The 15710-nt window shown below is 38.6% G+C and overlaps 1 protein-coding gene across 1 annotated transcript in view; it reads left to right on the top strand.

Annotated features, from left to right (window-relative positions):
* NCKAP1 (NCK associated protein 1) overlaps positions 1 to 15710 on the top strand; it is a 120582-nt gene that overhangs the window by 79652 nt on the left and 25220 nt on the right. Inside the window, exons 18-23 of the mRNA XM_055398884.2 lie at positions 6218 to 6337; positions 8175 to 8314; positions 8799 to 8930; positions 11861 to 12079; positions 12267 to 12397; positions 12630 to 12727. Of these exons, the coding sequence (XP_055254859.1) occupies positions 6218 to 6337; positions 8175 to 8314; positions 8799 to 8930; positions 11861 to 12079; positions 12267 to 12397; positions 12630 to 12727 (840 nt within the window). The remainder of the gene's footprint in view (positions 1 to 6217; positions 6338 to 8174; positions 8315 to 8798; positions 8931 to 11860; positions 12080 to 12266; positions 12398 to 12629; positions 12728 to 15710) is intronic.

Raw genomic sequence — 15710 nt, 5'->3', positions numbered from 1 at the left:
CACCTAATGTATTTTCTATATAGAGTCAGAAGAATGCTTGATTAGGCATATAATGTGATATTTACTTAAATGATTGGATAAATACAGATACATGTTTCTAAGAACACTTCATAAAATCACTTATTGTTTAGTCACTTAGTCATGTCTGATTCCTTTGATACCCGATTGACTGTGGCCCGTCAGGCTTCTCTGTCCATGGGATTTCCCAAGCATAAAGGCACTTGGAATTAACCTTTATTAAAATAAATAGTCAGGTATTAATATTTATGGTAAAGTTATGTATAGTGAGTGATTTTTATATGCTTAGTTTTCCTCTGAAACGCTTATTGAAAATACTTGCTAATTGAAGTAATTGCTAATTACTGTCTGCTGCTGCTGCTAAGTCACTTCAGTCGTGTCCGACTCTGTGTGACCCCATAGATGGAAGCCCACCAGGCTCCCCCGTCCCTGGGATTCTCTAGGCAAGAACACTGGAGGGGGTTGCCATTTCCTTCTCCAGTGTGTGAAAGTGAAAAGTGAAAGTGAAGTCGCTCAGTCGTGTCCGACCCTTAGCGACCCCACGGACTGCAGCCCACCAGGCTCCTCCATCCATGGGGTTTTCTAGGCAAGAGTACTGGAGTGGCTTGCCATTGCCTTCTCTGAATTACTGTCAAATATAAGCATTTCAAAGAAGAATTTCACTGACTTGTTAATATAATAGATACAGTAAGCAAAATTGAGATTTGCCAGTGTTTGTAAGAATTCACATACTGGCACACACAGTTACTGAGTAATTAAAGTACTCTGTAGTTTTATACATAGCAAGTATCTATCAAAAATGTACTCTCAGTATTTCTTCTAATTGTCCAAGAAGAAAAATAACACTTAGTGAGTATAATAAGTATATATTAAATAGTATTTTAAAAAATAACTTAGTGTTGAATCCTTTTACTTAGAACTACAGAACTTGTAGAAAAGAAACTTACAAAGAGCAGTAGCATTATTATTTTCTTTAAGCGTTCAGTTCAGTCGCTCAGTCATGTCCGACTCTTTAGACCTCATGAATCACAGCACGCCAGGCTTCCCTGTCCATTACCAACTCCTGGAGTTCACACAAACTCATGGCCATTGAGTCGGTGATGCCATCCAGACATCTCATTCTCTGTTGTCCCTTCTCCTCCTGCCCCCAATCCCTCCCAGCATCAGAGTCTTTTCCAGTGAGTCAACTCGTTGCATGAGGTGGCCAGAGTATTGGAGTTTCAGCTTTAGCATCAGTCCTTCCAATGAACACCCAGGACTGATCTCCTTGCAGTCCAAGGGACTCTCAAGAGTCTTCTCCAACACCACAGTTCAAAAACATCAGTTCTTCGGCGCTCAGCTTTCTTCACAGTCCAACTCTCACATCCATACATGACCACTGGAAAAACCATAGCCTTGACTAGACGGACCTTGGTTGGCAAAGTAATGTCTCTGCTTTTTAATATGCTGTCTAGGTTTAGGTACTCTCTATTGCAGGTTGTTTTTCAATAATCCTACAGGAAATTTATTGGGGAGTGCTTTTAGGATTAATTGATAGCTGTGAGATGATGTGACACCACCAATTTTAATAGATGTATAGATTTTTTAGAATGCAAGATTTTTCCTCCTAATCATGATACCTAAGATGTACTGTAATGTCATGTGTGATAAAAGATGTCAGTTTCTTCCTCACTGTCATCCTTCACATTAATTACTCATCATGTCGTCTTAATTTTATTTGTGTAATATAATTTCTTGACTCCATCCTTTACTTTCCATTGCTGTTGGCACTATTGTAGTTCAGCTTTTCAAAGGTTTTCATATCTACACCTAAATAATTTTTCTTCCTTCAGTATTTTTGCCTTAAAGACAAGCACAGTGCCTCTTTCCTTCTTAAAGTACCATTAGAGTTCTCCATTGCATGTGGAGAATGTAGAAACTTCTCAGGCATTGAAAATCCTCAACAATATCTCCATCCCCGTTGCTGCTTTTCCTTTCCTTTTTTCCTTTGTCGTTATATATATGGTGGTGGTTTATTTGCTAAGTCATGTCCAACTCTTGCAACCCCATGGACCGTAGCCTGCCAGGCTCCTCTGTCCAAGGGATTCTCCAGGCAAGAATACTGGAGTGGGTTGCAGTTTCCTTCTCCAGGGGATCTTCCTGAACCAGGGATCAAACCCAGGTCTCCTGCATTGCAGGCAGATTCTTTACCCATTGTGCTATGAGGGAAGCCCCCCCCCCCCACGTACGCACGCATGCACGCTTCCAATGTGGTGCTAGTGGTAAAGAACCCACCTGCCAGTGTAGGAGATGTGAAAGACGAGCGTTTGATCCCTGGAATGGGAAGATCCTCTGGAGAAGGGCATGGCAACCCACTCCATTGTTCTTGCCTGGAGAATCCCATGGACAGAGGAGCCTGGTGGGTTACAGTCCATAGGGTTACAAAGAGTTGAGCAAAACTGGACAATTTTGTGTGCATGCACACACATATAAATATATACTTCTCAGGTAGCTTAGTGGTAAAGAATTCACCTGCCAAGCAGGAGACATGGGTTCAATCCCTGGGTCAGGAAGATCGCCTGGAGGAGGGCATGGCAACCCATTCCAGTATTCTTCCCTGGAGAAGCCCATGGACAGAGGAGCCTGGCAGGCTACAGTCCTTGAGGTAATCGAGTTGGACATGACTGGTACTATTCTGATTTTCATTTAGCTCATTTGTTAAAGCATGTTACATTCCAGCCAGCTTTCTTAAACCTGTAATTGCAAGGATGCAAAGGCACAGTCTTTACCCTAGACAAATCCATGATTTGATGATCTGTGTTGTGGTAGAAGTATACATGGGGTGCTCTTGGAACACTGAGGGAATTCACCTTTGGGAGAGGATGGAGTAAGTTGGTGTGTAGAGTTAATAGTTCTCAGTGCAGTTTTCATTTATAGTTTTAGTTTTAGCCTTTCATCTCATTTAGATCAGAAAGGTTATAGAAAAGGACTGTAAAATGACTTTTTAATGCTGAGCCCTTATTTTAAGCTCGAGTACTTACAGTGAATTTGCAGAAAGATAGTATGAATTAGATTTGAAATTCACACCATCCTGGGTCAGCAGGATTCCTAGATAATGGTAGCCAGTACCAATGGGAACCTAAGTACTGAGTTCAGAGAAGGCAATGGCAACCCACTCCAGTACTCTTGCCTGGAAAATCCCACGGACAGAGGAGCCTGGTAGGCTGCAATCCATGGGATCACTAAGAGTTGGACACGACTGAGCGACTTCACTTTCACACATTGGAGAAGGAAATGGCAACCCACTCCAGTGTTCTTGCCTGGAGAATCGCAGGGACAGGGGAGCCTGGTGGGCTGCCGTCTGTGGGATCACACAGAGTCGGACACGACTGAAGCGACTTAGCAGCAGCAGCAGCAAGTATTGAGTTGCTATAACTATACCATCCAGTATAGTAGGCCATTTATCGTTTTTGGTCTCACTGCTTAAAAATCTCGTTTATGCTGCTGCTGCTAAGTCACTTCAGTCGTGTCCGACTCTGTGCGACCCCATAGAGGACAGCCCACCAGGCTTCCCCGTCCCTGGGATTCTCCAGGCAAGAACACTGGAGTGGGTTGCCATTTCCTTCTCCAATGTGTGAAAGTGAAGTCGCTCAGTCGCGTCCGACTCTTCGCGGCCCCATGGACTGCAGCCTATCAGGCTTCTCCGTCCATGGGATTTTCTAGGCAATAGTACTGGAGTGGCTTGCCATTGCCTTCTCCGCTTGTTTATGCTGCTGCTGCTGCTGCTGCTAAGTCACTTCAGTCGTATCCGAGTGGCTCCTAAATCTATATCTGCAGCTCAGATCTTTCCCTTCAAGTTAGATTTTTCTCTATACTGCAACCTAGGTATTTTTAGCCATCTGAAGTGTACCATGTCCAGAATAGAATCATTGATTTTTCCACATCTACCCCAACTTGAAGCCTTTTCTGTTTTTGGCTCTACTTTTACATAAATATTCAGACTCCTGCCTCTTCTCACCTTTGAACAAGCCCCATCATCTTTTGCCTGGATGATTGTTACTGTCTCCTATGTGGTCTCTGCTTCTGCCATTATCCTGTTCGCAGCACAGAGCCAGAGTTATACTTTGGTTGTTTTGCTTTCCAGTCTCAGCATTTTTGAGCCATTGAAGAGAACTAGTGAAGTCAGATCTGTATTTTAAATAAGTTAGTTTGAAGCAATGCTAGTTCATGTCTTTTTTTTCAGGAAGAAGGGATGGCAAGGGATGTATTATCTTTCAGGAGTCGGAATTTGGTTAAAAAAAATCCAAATGTCTATAATTTGATATCTTTCCTTAAGTAAAGTGAACCATTATTTAATTATATCTGGTCTGTAGATCCCTTTTGGTTTTGCTTCCTATCCAAGTTTTATCCAAGTTTTAAAGGGCATTTTAAATAAAATATGTTATAAGGTAATATGGTACATCTAAGAACAGTTGTGTAAGTATTTTTATATTCTTTTATATTACATTTATTTCAGCGTATAAATAACGTTTGTAATGTCTACATGTTTTTGTCATATAATTATGGAAGGTCAGGGAAGGAAAGCTTATAAAAATCTGTTTCCAGAAACTTAACACACATTTTAAATCAACTGTACTTCAATAAAAAATTTTTAAATAAAGTAAAAATCTGTCTCTTTGTAAAGTATTACACATTGTGTAGGGCAACATTTTACAGTATTATATATTCAACATTCCAATTACCGTTAACAAGAAAAACCTGTTAAACTATTGGAGCACCCACCAAAACTAAAAGGATACAGAATTCTGTAGCTAGAAATAGATGGATTTGAATGAGTGTTTGTATCTACAGGGCTTCCCTGGTGGCTCAGAAGGTAATGAATCCGCCTGCAGTGCAGGAGATCTGGTTTTGATCTTTGGATTGGGAAGATTCCCTGCAGGACAGCATGGCAATGCACTCTAGTCTTCTTCCCCGGAGAATCCCCATGGACAGAGAAGCCTGATGGGCTACAGTCCGTGGGGTCGCAGAGAGCCGGACACGGCTGAGCACTAAGCACAGCACAGCACATGTATCTACACATGCATATATAATCTACCAGAAGTTAGAGATAATCTTTTTTTCCCCTATTGAGTTCAGAAAACGCATGCATGGTCATTTTTTTTTTCCTCTTCTGGGATGGCGAGTTGGATTTTAGAGAATTGAATGACCCGTGAATTTGTTTTACTGACTCGATTTTTAATGATATTATTTAAATATTTGAGCACTTGTTTTCTGTTTATACACTACAAAATTCTTTGCTAAGACAAATATATGTATATATATACACACAGAAAAATATAATCAAGTGAGATCAGCAAATATTACTCTAAATCTGTTCTTTCATATCATATGTTTGATACTTTAGTATTTAAGAACTAGATATAGGACATTATAGAATTTGAATATTTTTTCATTTTAAGGAAAATAATGGTCCTTTCAGATTGCTTCCAGTCATACTTGTATAATCACCAAGTACTTACTTTGTGTCAATTGTGTGCAAATGCGATATGGTAGGTTAGTTTTTATAAGAGATAAAAGAGATCTATAACATCTCCCATATTCACTCCTTATGTAGGATAGGCTTGAACCTTATTTTCTATGTTCATTTAAAAACTCTTAATTCAAATTAGTTAGTTCAGTCTCTCAGGCCTGTCCGACACTTTGTGACCCCATGAACTGCAGCACGCCAGGCTTCCCTATCCATCACCAACTCCCGGAGCTTGCTTAGCTTGCTCAAACCCATGTCCATCGAGTCCATGATGTCATCCAACCATCTCATCCTCTGTTGTCCCGTTCTCCTCCTGCCTTCAGTCTTTCCCCACATCAGGATCTTTTCCAATGAGTCAGTTCTTTGCATCAGGTGGCAAAGGATTGGAGCTTCAGCATCAGTCCTTCCAATGAATATTCAGGACTGATTTCCTTTAGGATTGACTGGACTCTCAAGAGTCTTTTCCAACACCACAGTTCAAAGCATCAGTTCTTCAGCACTCAGCTTTTTTTATGGTCCAACTCTCACATCCATTCGTGACTGCTGGAAAAACTATAGCTTTGACTAGATGGACCTTTGTCAGCAAAGTAATGTCTCTGATTTTTAATATGCTTTCTAGGTTTGTCTAGATTTGTTAATTCAAATTACTTTGTTATAATTTTTATTGTTTTTGTTACTATTTTTCTTTAACAGAGACATCATATTGGAGATCGCAGTCTTTCCTTATGTAATATGTTCCTTGATGAAATGGCCAAACAAGCTCGAAATCTCATCACTGATATTTGCACAGAACAGTGTACTCTTAGTGACCAGGTAATAATTTAAATGTTTCCTTACAAATAGGAAAATTGTGTTGAAGGCAAGAAAATCATCTCTAAGCTAGTTTTTTTTTCCCCATTTTTAATTTTATCCTCAAACTCTCAGTAAATCTCATTACCTCTTTTTTTTAATTGGAGGCTAATTACAATATTATATTGGTTGGTTTTGCCATACATTGACATGAATTCGCCCCCGGTGTACATGTGTTTCCCTTCTTGAACCCCTCTTCCACCTCCCTCCTCCTCTTATCCTCCCTCTGGGTCATCCCCGTGCACCAGCCCCGAGCATCCTGTATCATGAGTCGAACCTGGACTGGCGATTCGTTTCACAATGATAATATACATGTTTCAGTGCCATTCTCCCAAATCATCCCACCCTCACCCTCTCCCACAGAGTCCCAAAGACTGTTCTATACACCTGGGTCTCTTTTGCTGTCTCATATATAGGGTTATCATTACCATCTTTCTAAATTCCAGATATATATGCGTTAGTATACTGTATTGGTGTTTTTCTTTCTGGCTTACTTCACTCTGTATAATAGGCTCCAGTTTCATCCACCTCATTAGAACTGATTCAAATGTATTCTTTGTAATGGCTGAGTAATACTCCATTGTGTATATGTACCAAAGCTTTCTTATCCATTCGTCTGCAGATGGGCATCTAGGTTGCTTCCATGTCCTCGCTATTATAAACAGTGCTGCAATGAACATTGGAGTACATGTGTCTCTTTCAATTCTGGTTTCCTCGGTGTGTACGCCCAGGAGTGTGATTGCTGGGTCATATGGCAGTTCTATTTCCAGTTTTTAAAGGAATCTCCACACTGTTCTCCATAGTGGCTGTACTAGTTTGCATTCCCACCAACAGTGTAAGAGGGTTCCCTTCTCTCCACACCCTCTCCAGCATTTATTGCATGTAGACTTTTGGATAGCAGCCATTCTGACTGGTATGAAATGGTATCTCATTGTGGTTTTGATTTGCATTTCTCTGATTATGAGTGATGTTGAGCATCTTTTCATGTGTTTGTTAGCCATCTGTATGTCTTCTTTGGAGAAATGTCCGTTTAGTTCTTTGGCCCATTTTTTGATTGGGTCGTTTGTTTTTCTGGAATTGAGCTGCAGGAGCTGCTTGTATATTTTGGAGATTAATTCTTTGTCAGTTGTTTCATTTGCTATTATTGTCTCCCATTCTGAAGGCTGTCTTTACACCTTGCTTATAGTTTCCTTTGCTGTGCAGAAGCTTTTAATTTTAATTAGGTCCCATTTGTTTATTTTTGCTTTTATTTCCAGTATTCTGGGAGGAGGGTCATGGAGGATCCTGCTGTGATTTATGTTGGAGAGTGTTTTGCCTATGTTCTCCTCTAGGAGTTTTATAGTTTAGGGTTATGGTTTAAAATCCAGCCTCTAGCTTGGCATTCAAGTCCCTTCCCAAGGTAGCTCAAACATCTCTCTCCAGCATTTTATTCTCCACTACTGAGTCATTCTAATTAGGTTCAGAGCACATTGAACCTGTTTTGGTCTTCACAGGCCATTTTCCTTTCAGAAACGTGTACTTATTCCTTGCTTGCCTGGTATTTTTTAATTTGTCCTTGCACTGTAGCTTTGATATAACTGCCTCTATGAAATGTCTCTTCACACAAGATTTACCTGTTTCTGTGTTCTCCAAGCTGAATGGGTTCTCCAAGCTGGCTCGGTAAATGCTACATCTCACTGATTACCTCTGTTCTTACTGCTGGTATATTTGCCGCATAGTCTGGGCTTAGCTAAGGTTTGTTTCACTAGCTACTGTTTTCAGAGTAATTGGTATATATGATTTCATTTGTTTTTAAATTTAGTTGTTGCCCAAACATTGTGCCAAAACCATCAGTCAAGCAGTGAATAAGAAGTCGAAAAAACAGACTGGTAAGAAAGGGGAACCTGAAAGGGAAAAACCAGGAGTTGAAAGCATGAGGAAAAACAGGCTGGTCGTGACCAAGTAAGCCATCCACTGTTACTGTATCTTCTTGTTACAGGGAGAAGAGGTGTTTGTTTTTTGTTTGTTTTTTTTTGTATGGCATTAGTACTGAGGAAATGCTGGTAATTGTAAATTCTTCATTTCCCGGTTGTTAATGTTTTTTGACATTTGTGTACTTGATTAGCCAGTTAGTGCTTATTTAATCCAAAAGTACTTATTTTGGATTTTTGAAGAAAATACATGTTTATATGTTGAATACTGAAGGCCAGGAATCTGTCTAAAAATATGGAGGGGGTATATTATAAGCAATCTGTAATTTTCAGTTTATTTGAAATTAGATGTCTGACACTATTTTGGCATCTTGTTATATATTATATATTGAATATGTCAGTTTAAGAGAGAGGAAAAGTTGAATTTTGCCGTTACTATTCTGATATGAAATTAATTTCATATTGCTGTTATGAAATGTTAATTTTTTTCTTTACTGTTTATTAATGTTTTTCAGCCTTGATAAGTTGCACACTGCACTTTCCGAGTTGTGTTTCTCTATAAATTATGTACCAAACATGGCAGTTTGGGAACATACCTTTACCCCACGAGAATATTTGACTTCTCATCTGGAAATCCGCTTTACTAAGTAAGAAAGAATATAAACTGTTTTTGTTTGTTGATTAAGTTAATGAGTTTGTTTTATTTATTCTTCATATCTATGCAGTCTTTACTTTTATGAGGGAAAGCATTAGTAGAAATGGCATACAAATTAGTAAAACTGTAGTATAAAAAAATAACTGGGAAGTATGAAGAATAGTGAACTGGGAATTACTTAAATTACCCAGTCTTATCCCACACTTATTAACTCATTGTAACACCGGAGAGGCTAGTGAATCTCTGTGAGCCTTAACTTCCTTATGACAGTTCAGTTCAGTTGCTCAGTTGTGTCCAACTCTTTGCGACCCCATGGAGTGTAGCACACCAGGCTTCCCTGTCCATCACCAACTCCCTGAGCTTGCTCAAACTCCCATCCATTGAGATGGTGATGTCATCCAACCATCTCATCCTCTGTCGTCCCCTTCTCCTCCTGCCTTCAGTTTTTCCCAGTGTCAGGGTCTTTTCTAATGAGTCAGCTCTTTGCATTAGGTGGCCAAAGTATTAGAGCTTCTTAAGCTCTAGGGTCAGTCCTTCCAGTGAATATTCAGGGTTGATTTCCTTTAGGATTGACTGGTTTGATCTCCTTGCAGTCCAAGGACTGTCAAGAGTCTTCTCCAGCACTGCAGTTCAAAAGCATCAGTTCTTTGGCGCTCAGCCTTCTTTGTTTCCCTTGTGGCTCAGCTGGTAAAGAATCCGCCTGCAGTGCGGGAGACCTGGGTTCGATCCCTGGGTTAGGAAGATCCCCTGGAGAAGGGAACTGCTACTCAGTCCAGTATTCTGGCCTGGAGAATTCCATGGATTGTATAGTCTATGGGGTTGCAGAGTCGGACATGACTGAGCGACTTTCACTTTCAGCCTTCTTTATGGTCCAACTCTCACATCCATACATGACTACTGGAAAAACCATATCTTTGACTATATGGACCTTTGTTGGCAAAGTAATGTCTCTGCTTTTTAATATGCTGTCTAAGGAGAAGATGGGGGCAAATTGGTGTACTTCAGCTGGCAGGTGGCAGCCCGGTAGGATCATGGACTCAGCTTAGAAAGTTGTAGTGAACATTTAATGGAAGAAAAAAGAGGGAGGAAAGGAAAGATGGAAGAAGAAATAGGAGGGAAAACTCAGTGCATTGCGTGTAAGTAGAAATATTGTTTCATGGAACTTTTCAGTTAGGTGTATATTTTTGTGTACTGAGTTGGTGATGTTAGATACATATCTTATAGCAGGTCACAGTCAAATGTGTGAAAACCTCAGGGTTGGATGAACACTAAAGTCTTGTGAACTCCAAAGTATGCTGTTATGCCAGTAGAATTCTAGACCCGTGAGGGACTCAATTCTAATTAGGTTTATAAGTTATGTTTCTTGGTATTTTATGTAACAAGTCAGAAATTTTGTAAATGTTGCTTCAGCCTTTTTCCAAAGTTACGCATTTATTTATTAAAGAAAATACTGATTGATTCAGTACATTTTTCTTAAAGGCCTTAGAACAATTTATGAAAGAAATTTTGCCAAAGGATTTTCAAAAGGTTTGGCTAAAGGTTGTGGTCACTAACAAGTATTTGTGCCTTATGTGTAACATTGTGTTAAGAAATATGAGTAATAATAAAATTGTATAAAACTTAGAACTGCAACAACTATAGAAGAAAATAGAATATGTAAATAGGCAGTAAATTGAGTGTCAAGTCATCAGTTGCAAAGAGTCTGGTGTTGAGCAAAGACTCTCTTGCTCTTCTTCAGTAAGGAAGGCATCCTGACAGTGAAACCAAAACTGCTTCAGTATTTAGACCATAGGACCTTATGCCTTCTGATACTTATCACTCTCAACTCGGTGGATTGGTGCAGTGTTGTATGGAAGGTAGGGTTCAGTTTGCAGCTCCCTTGTTTTCCTTCTCTAAACAGTCTGGTCCATTAATCCACAGAGAAGCAGATGTTCTTTTTATCGAACGTTGACTTAGTGATCAGGTTTCAAGGCAAGGCTGTATACTTGTTTACCTGGGAAATATTTTTATGCCAGGACAAATAGCCTGTGAGTATTAGTTGATTGATTTTTGCTGATCACTTGCACACAATCGTAAAGACTTAGTGGCTGTGTACAAGGAGAACAGTTTTCATCTTGAGTTGTTCTTCTGGGACTGTTACTAGTGATGGGGTTTGTCTGTTGTCTTTATGAATTTATCCTTACAGATGCAAGTCTAAGATCTTTATAAATCTAACGATTAGGGAATTTTAGGGTTTTCCTGGTAGCTCAGCAGTAAAGAATCTACCTGCAATGAAGGAACCACAGGAAACACACGTTCGAACCCTGGGGTCAGGAAGATCCCCTGGAGGAGAGCATGGCACCCACTTCCAGTATTCTTGCCTGGAGAATCCCATGGACACAGGAACCTGGTGGGCTACTGTCCATAGGGTCGCAAAGAGGCAAATACAACTGAAGTGACTTAGCACACATGCATGCGTGCACTTCCAAAGTGACCTTGATCAGTTTACTTGAGTTCTGTACCTCAGGTTTGTTCTTTCCTCTATGAAATGATGGTGATAACTGCATAGTAGGGTTATTAAACATGAAGACTGTAGGTAATATATATAAGGCGTAAAAAACTACTGGTGCGTAATAGTGCTAAAGGAATTCAAGCAGTAGACTTGAATAGTCCATTTACTTGCTAGAGATAATATATCATGTTAAAGGAATTTTTAAAACCCTCTTTATTCTTAAATCATTTTTATTGCTGATGCCCTTAGTATTTTTTTAATCACTTGCATGCCCATTTCATTCCTGTATATCTACTAAGTATATCCTTTTTTAAAGTTGTTGCTTTGGAAGATAATGAGAGTAGTAATTTCATGAATTGTAGATTGAATGGCCTATTTACAGAAATACAAAAATTAGAGCTTTTCAATTTTTTCTACCATCCCCGCTCCAGGTCAATTGTTGGAATGACTATGTATAATCAAGCCACACAGGAAATTGCAAAACCATCAGAGCTTCTAACAAGTGTAAGAGCATACATGACTGTCCTCCAATCAATAGAAAACTATGTGCAAATTGATATTACAAGAGTATTTAATAATGTTCTTCTTCAACAAACACAGCATTTAGACAGTCATGGAGAACCAACCATTACAAGTCTGTACACAAATTGGTAAGAAACATATTTAGAAATTTGGAATGATAAAAAATTTATTTGTAATGAACAACTTACAAAAGTTTTTTTAAATGGATTAATGCTTGTTCATGTTATTAGTCAACTTTAAAATTTTATACAAGAATGTATACCTTAATAAATTTTTAATTAATTTCTCCAGTTGCAAATTTATTCTTCTCCTTAGGTATTTGGAAACTTTGTTAAGACAAGTCAGCAATGGTCATATAGCTTATTTCCCTGCAATGAAAGCATTTGTGAACTTACCTACAGAAAATGAATTAACATTTAATGCAGAGGAATATTCTGACATATCAGGTGAATAATACTCTGGCATATTTTAGAGAATGAATAAACCTTGATTCTTTTGGTTTTTGATTCTATTATGACTATTTTCATTCAATTATATGGATAATCAAACATTAATTTTAGACTTACCTAGGCCTTCATGTTCTTTCTTATTCTAGAGACTTTTTTTAGAGTTTTCAATTAATAATTTGCTTCTTAAAAAATTTTTTTTGTCAAAGTATAAAATTCCATTTCCTTTCAGAAATGAGGTCATTATCAGAGCTGCTTGGCCCATATGGTATGAAGTTCCTAAGTGAAAGCCTTATGTGGCATATTTCATCACAAGTTGCTGAACTTAAGGTAATACAGTTTTTATTGATTTGGCTTTAAAATATTTCAAAAATGTGAACAAACAAGCCTAGAGTGTTAATTATTTTAACCTGACATAAAGTTGTCATGAAATGAAATTGTGTGAGTTTATTTGAAATTTATAAATTTATATAAGATATATGAATTTATGTGAAATTTATAAATTATACGAAATCATAGAGCTAGCAAGTTCTTCCAGCAGCATCTTCATTTGCTTCTGTTTTACAAATGATAAAGCAGAAAGCCTAGAGAGGTGAATTGCCTAGCTAAAGGAGACTGAGACTCAAAATTCTTGACTTTTAGTCGTCTTCATTCTGTTGTATCGTGACGCTTTTCCTCCAGTGACCATGTTCAAAGTTCCAGCCAGTCATCTGTTTACATTTGTAGTTTGAATGTATTACTTTCCACAGATTACAATACAAACATTGTTAGGTTTATTGTTTGTTTGTTTGTTTTTCTTTTTAAAACTTTATTTTTAATTGGAGGATAATTGCTTTACAATGTTGTATTGGTTTCTGCCACACATCAGCATGAATCAGCCATAGGTATACCTTTGTTCCCTCCCTCTTGAACCTCCCTCCCACCTCCCACTCTTTTATTTATTATTATTTTTATGTAGTCTTTTAAATTATCTTGTGCCTTTTAAACAGGATGAAAAATGTGCTTAGCATTTTAATAAAGATGTGAAAGAGCTGAAGAAACGTTTTAAGTAGCTCTAGAAGGCTGGTAGAAAGATCTCAGGGCTAAAGTGATTTATACTGAATGAGTCTGTATATAACAGCTATCTAGTTTTTGAAAGAATTTAAATTTGTGCCACCAAAATTTTTGAATTTACAAACAAAATAGGAAAGACACGTTTAAAAATACGGCTTTTTCTTTGTGAAACTTTTGGTGGTTACTTGTGCCTTCTATTTTAAATTACTTAAGAATATGGTATATAGCGTTAATAAGTAGCTTGTATTTCAGGTGTAGCACTTGAGAAGTCTAAATGTAGTAATCTGATTTACTGAAAATTGAGCAAATAGACAGGTGAAGTCTATTCCTGCAAGATCAGTATTTTGCTGAGTGAATAGAGAGCAAGACTCAGTGTAACTAAAAGGAGAGGCAATACAACCCAGTGATTAAGAACTCAGTTTTTCAAGTCAGGCTATCGTGGATTTTCCTGTCACTCAAGAGCTTTGACTTTGGGTTGAGAATCACTTTAGGTGATAGGTTTCAGCTGCTTAGGTACTCAGAATAGTCCCTGACATACAATAAGAACTGAGAAAATATTTTAGTATTCATCATGTCGTTATCCTCTCACATCTTCTTTAAAAGAAAGATCTGCAATTCTTGGTTAGAAATCAACCTTTAGTTACTTTATAATGTGGATTTTAAATGCACAGATATTATACTTTCAGTTCAGTTCAGTCACTCAGTCGTGCCCGACTCTTTGCGACCCCGTGAATTACAGCACGCCAGGCCTCCCTGTCCATCACCAACTCCCGGAGTTCTCCCAGACTCATGTGCATTGAGTCGGTGATGCCATCCAGCCATCTCATCCTCTGTTGTCCCCTTCTCCTGCCCCCAATCCCTCCCAGCATCAGGGTCTTTTCCAGTGAGTCAACTCATCGCATGAGGTGGCCCAAGTATTGGAGTTTCAGCCTCAGCATCAATCCTTCCAGTGAACACCCAGGACTGGTCTCCATTAGGATGGACTGGTTGGATCTCCTTGCAGTTCAAGGGACTCTCAAGAGTCTTCTACAATACCACAGTTCAAAAGCATCAATTCTTCAGTATTCAGATTTCTTTATAGTCCAACTCTCACATCCATACATGACCACTGGAAAAACCATAGTCTTGACTAGTTGGCAAAGTAATGTCTCTGCCTTTTAATATGCTATCTAGGTTGGTCATAACTTCCCTTCCAAGGAGTCAGTGTCTTTTAATTTCATGGCTGCAATCACCATCTGCAGTGATTCTGGAGCCCATAAAATAAAATCTGATGCTGTTTCCACTGTTTCCCCGTCTTTTTCCCATGAAGTGATGGGACCAGATGCCATGATCTTAGTTTTCTGAATGTTGAGCTTCAAGTCAACCTTTTCACTCTCCTCTTTCACTTTGTTCAAGAGGCTTATGAGTTCCTCTTTACTTTCTGCCATAAGGGTGGTGTCATCTGCATATGTGAGGTTATTGATATTTCTCCCGGCAATCTTGATTCCAGCTTGTGCTTCTTCCAGCCCAGCGTTCCTCATGATGTACTCTGCATAGAAGTTAAATAATCAGGATGACAATATGCAGCCTTGACTCCTTTTCCTATTTGGAACCAGTCTGTTTTTCCATGTCCAGTTCTAACTGTTGCTTCCTGACCTGCATATAGATAGGTTTCTCAAGAGGCAGGTCAGGTGGTCTGCTATTCCCATCTCTTTCAGAATTTTCCACAGGTTTTTACATAGTTTTAAATACACAAACATTGCAGTTCTAGTTTTGGTGCTTTGCTTTTTTTATAAGCAATATGATTTTTACTTATTAGACTAATTCCTCTGTAAATTCATGATCTCTTTTCTATCCTCCTGTTCTCTGGTAGCAAATTTGTCATCACAATTTACTTTCTTGTGTTCCTTTCAGTATGAGATAATTGAAGAATTATGGTCCAGTTATTTAGCTTTTGCTAACTGTTGCTTGTTTCAGACTGGATAAAGCAGATGCTTCTAGAACTGTTAGTGTTTTTATTGGTTCTCTGTCATTTAATGTGGCAGGTTAAGCATTATGATGTGATAATAAAAATTAGCCTATATATATCGGTGAGAGTTTAAGGCATCTGATGTCCTTCACAGTTATTTTAAGGTGCCAAGAGGATTTGGCCTTCCACTTTTTTCACATTTTTTACTTTTCCATCCCAGCTGGCCTACTTGCTGTTGTATCATCTCAGAGTACTGTTCACTGAGATATTGTCTTAGCTTGTTTTCTTGTAACATTCATATATTTTTCAGTT

Source organism: Moschus berezovskii, chromosome 2, assembly GCF_049115385.1.
Source record: "Moschus berezovskii isolate FMDL1 chromosome 2, NW_MosBer_1.0, whole genome shotgun sequence".
In the NCBI taxonomy this organism is placed as follows: Eukaryota; Metazoa; Chordata; class Mammalia; order Artiodactyla; family Moschidae; genus Moschus; species Moschus berezovskii.
This window is presented reverse-complemented; position numbering and strand designations above follow the sequence as displayed.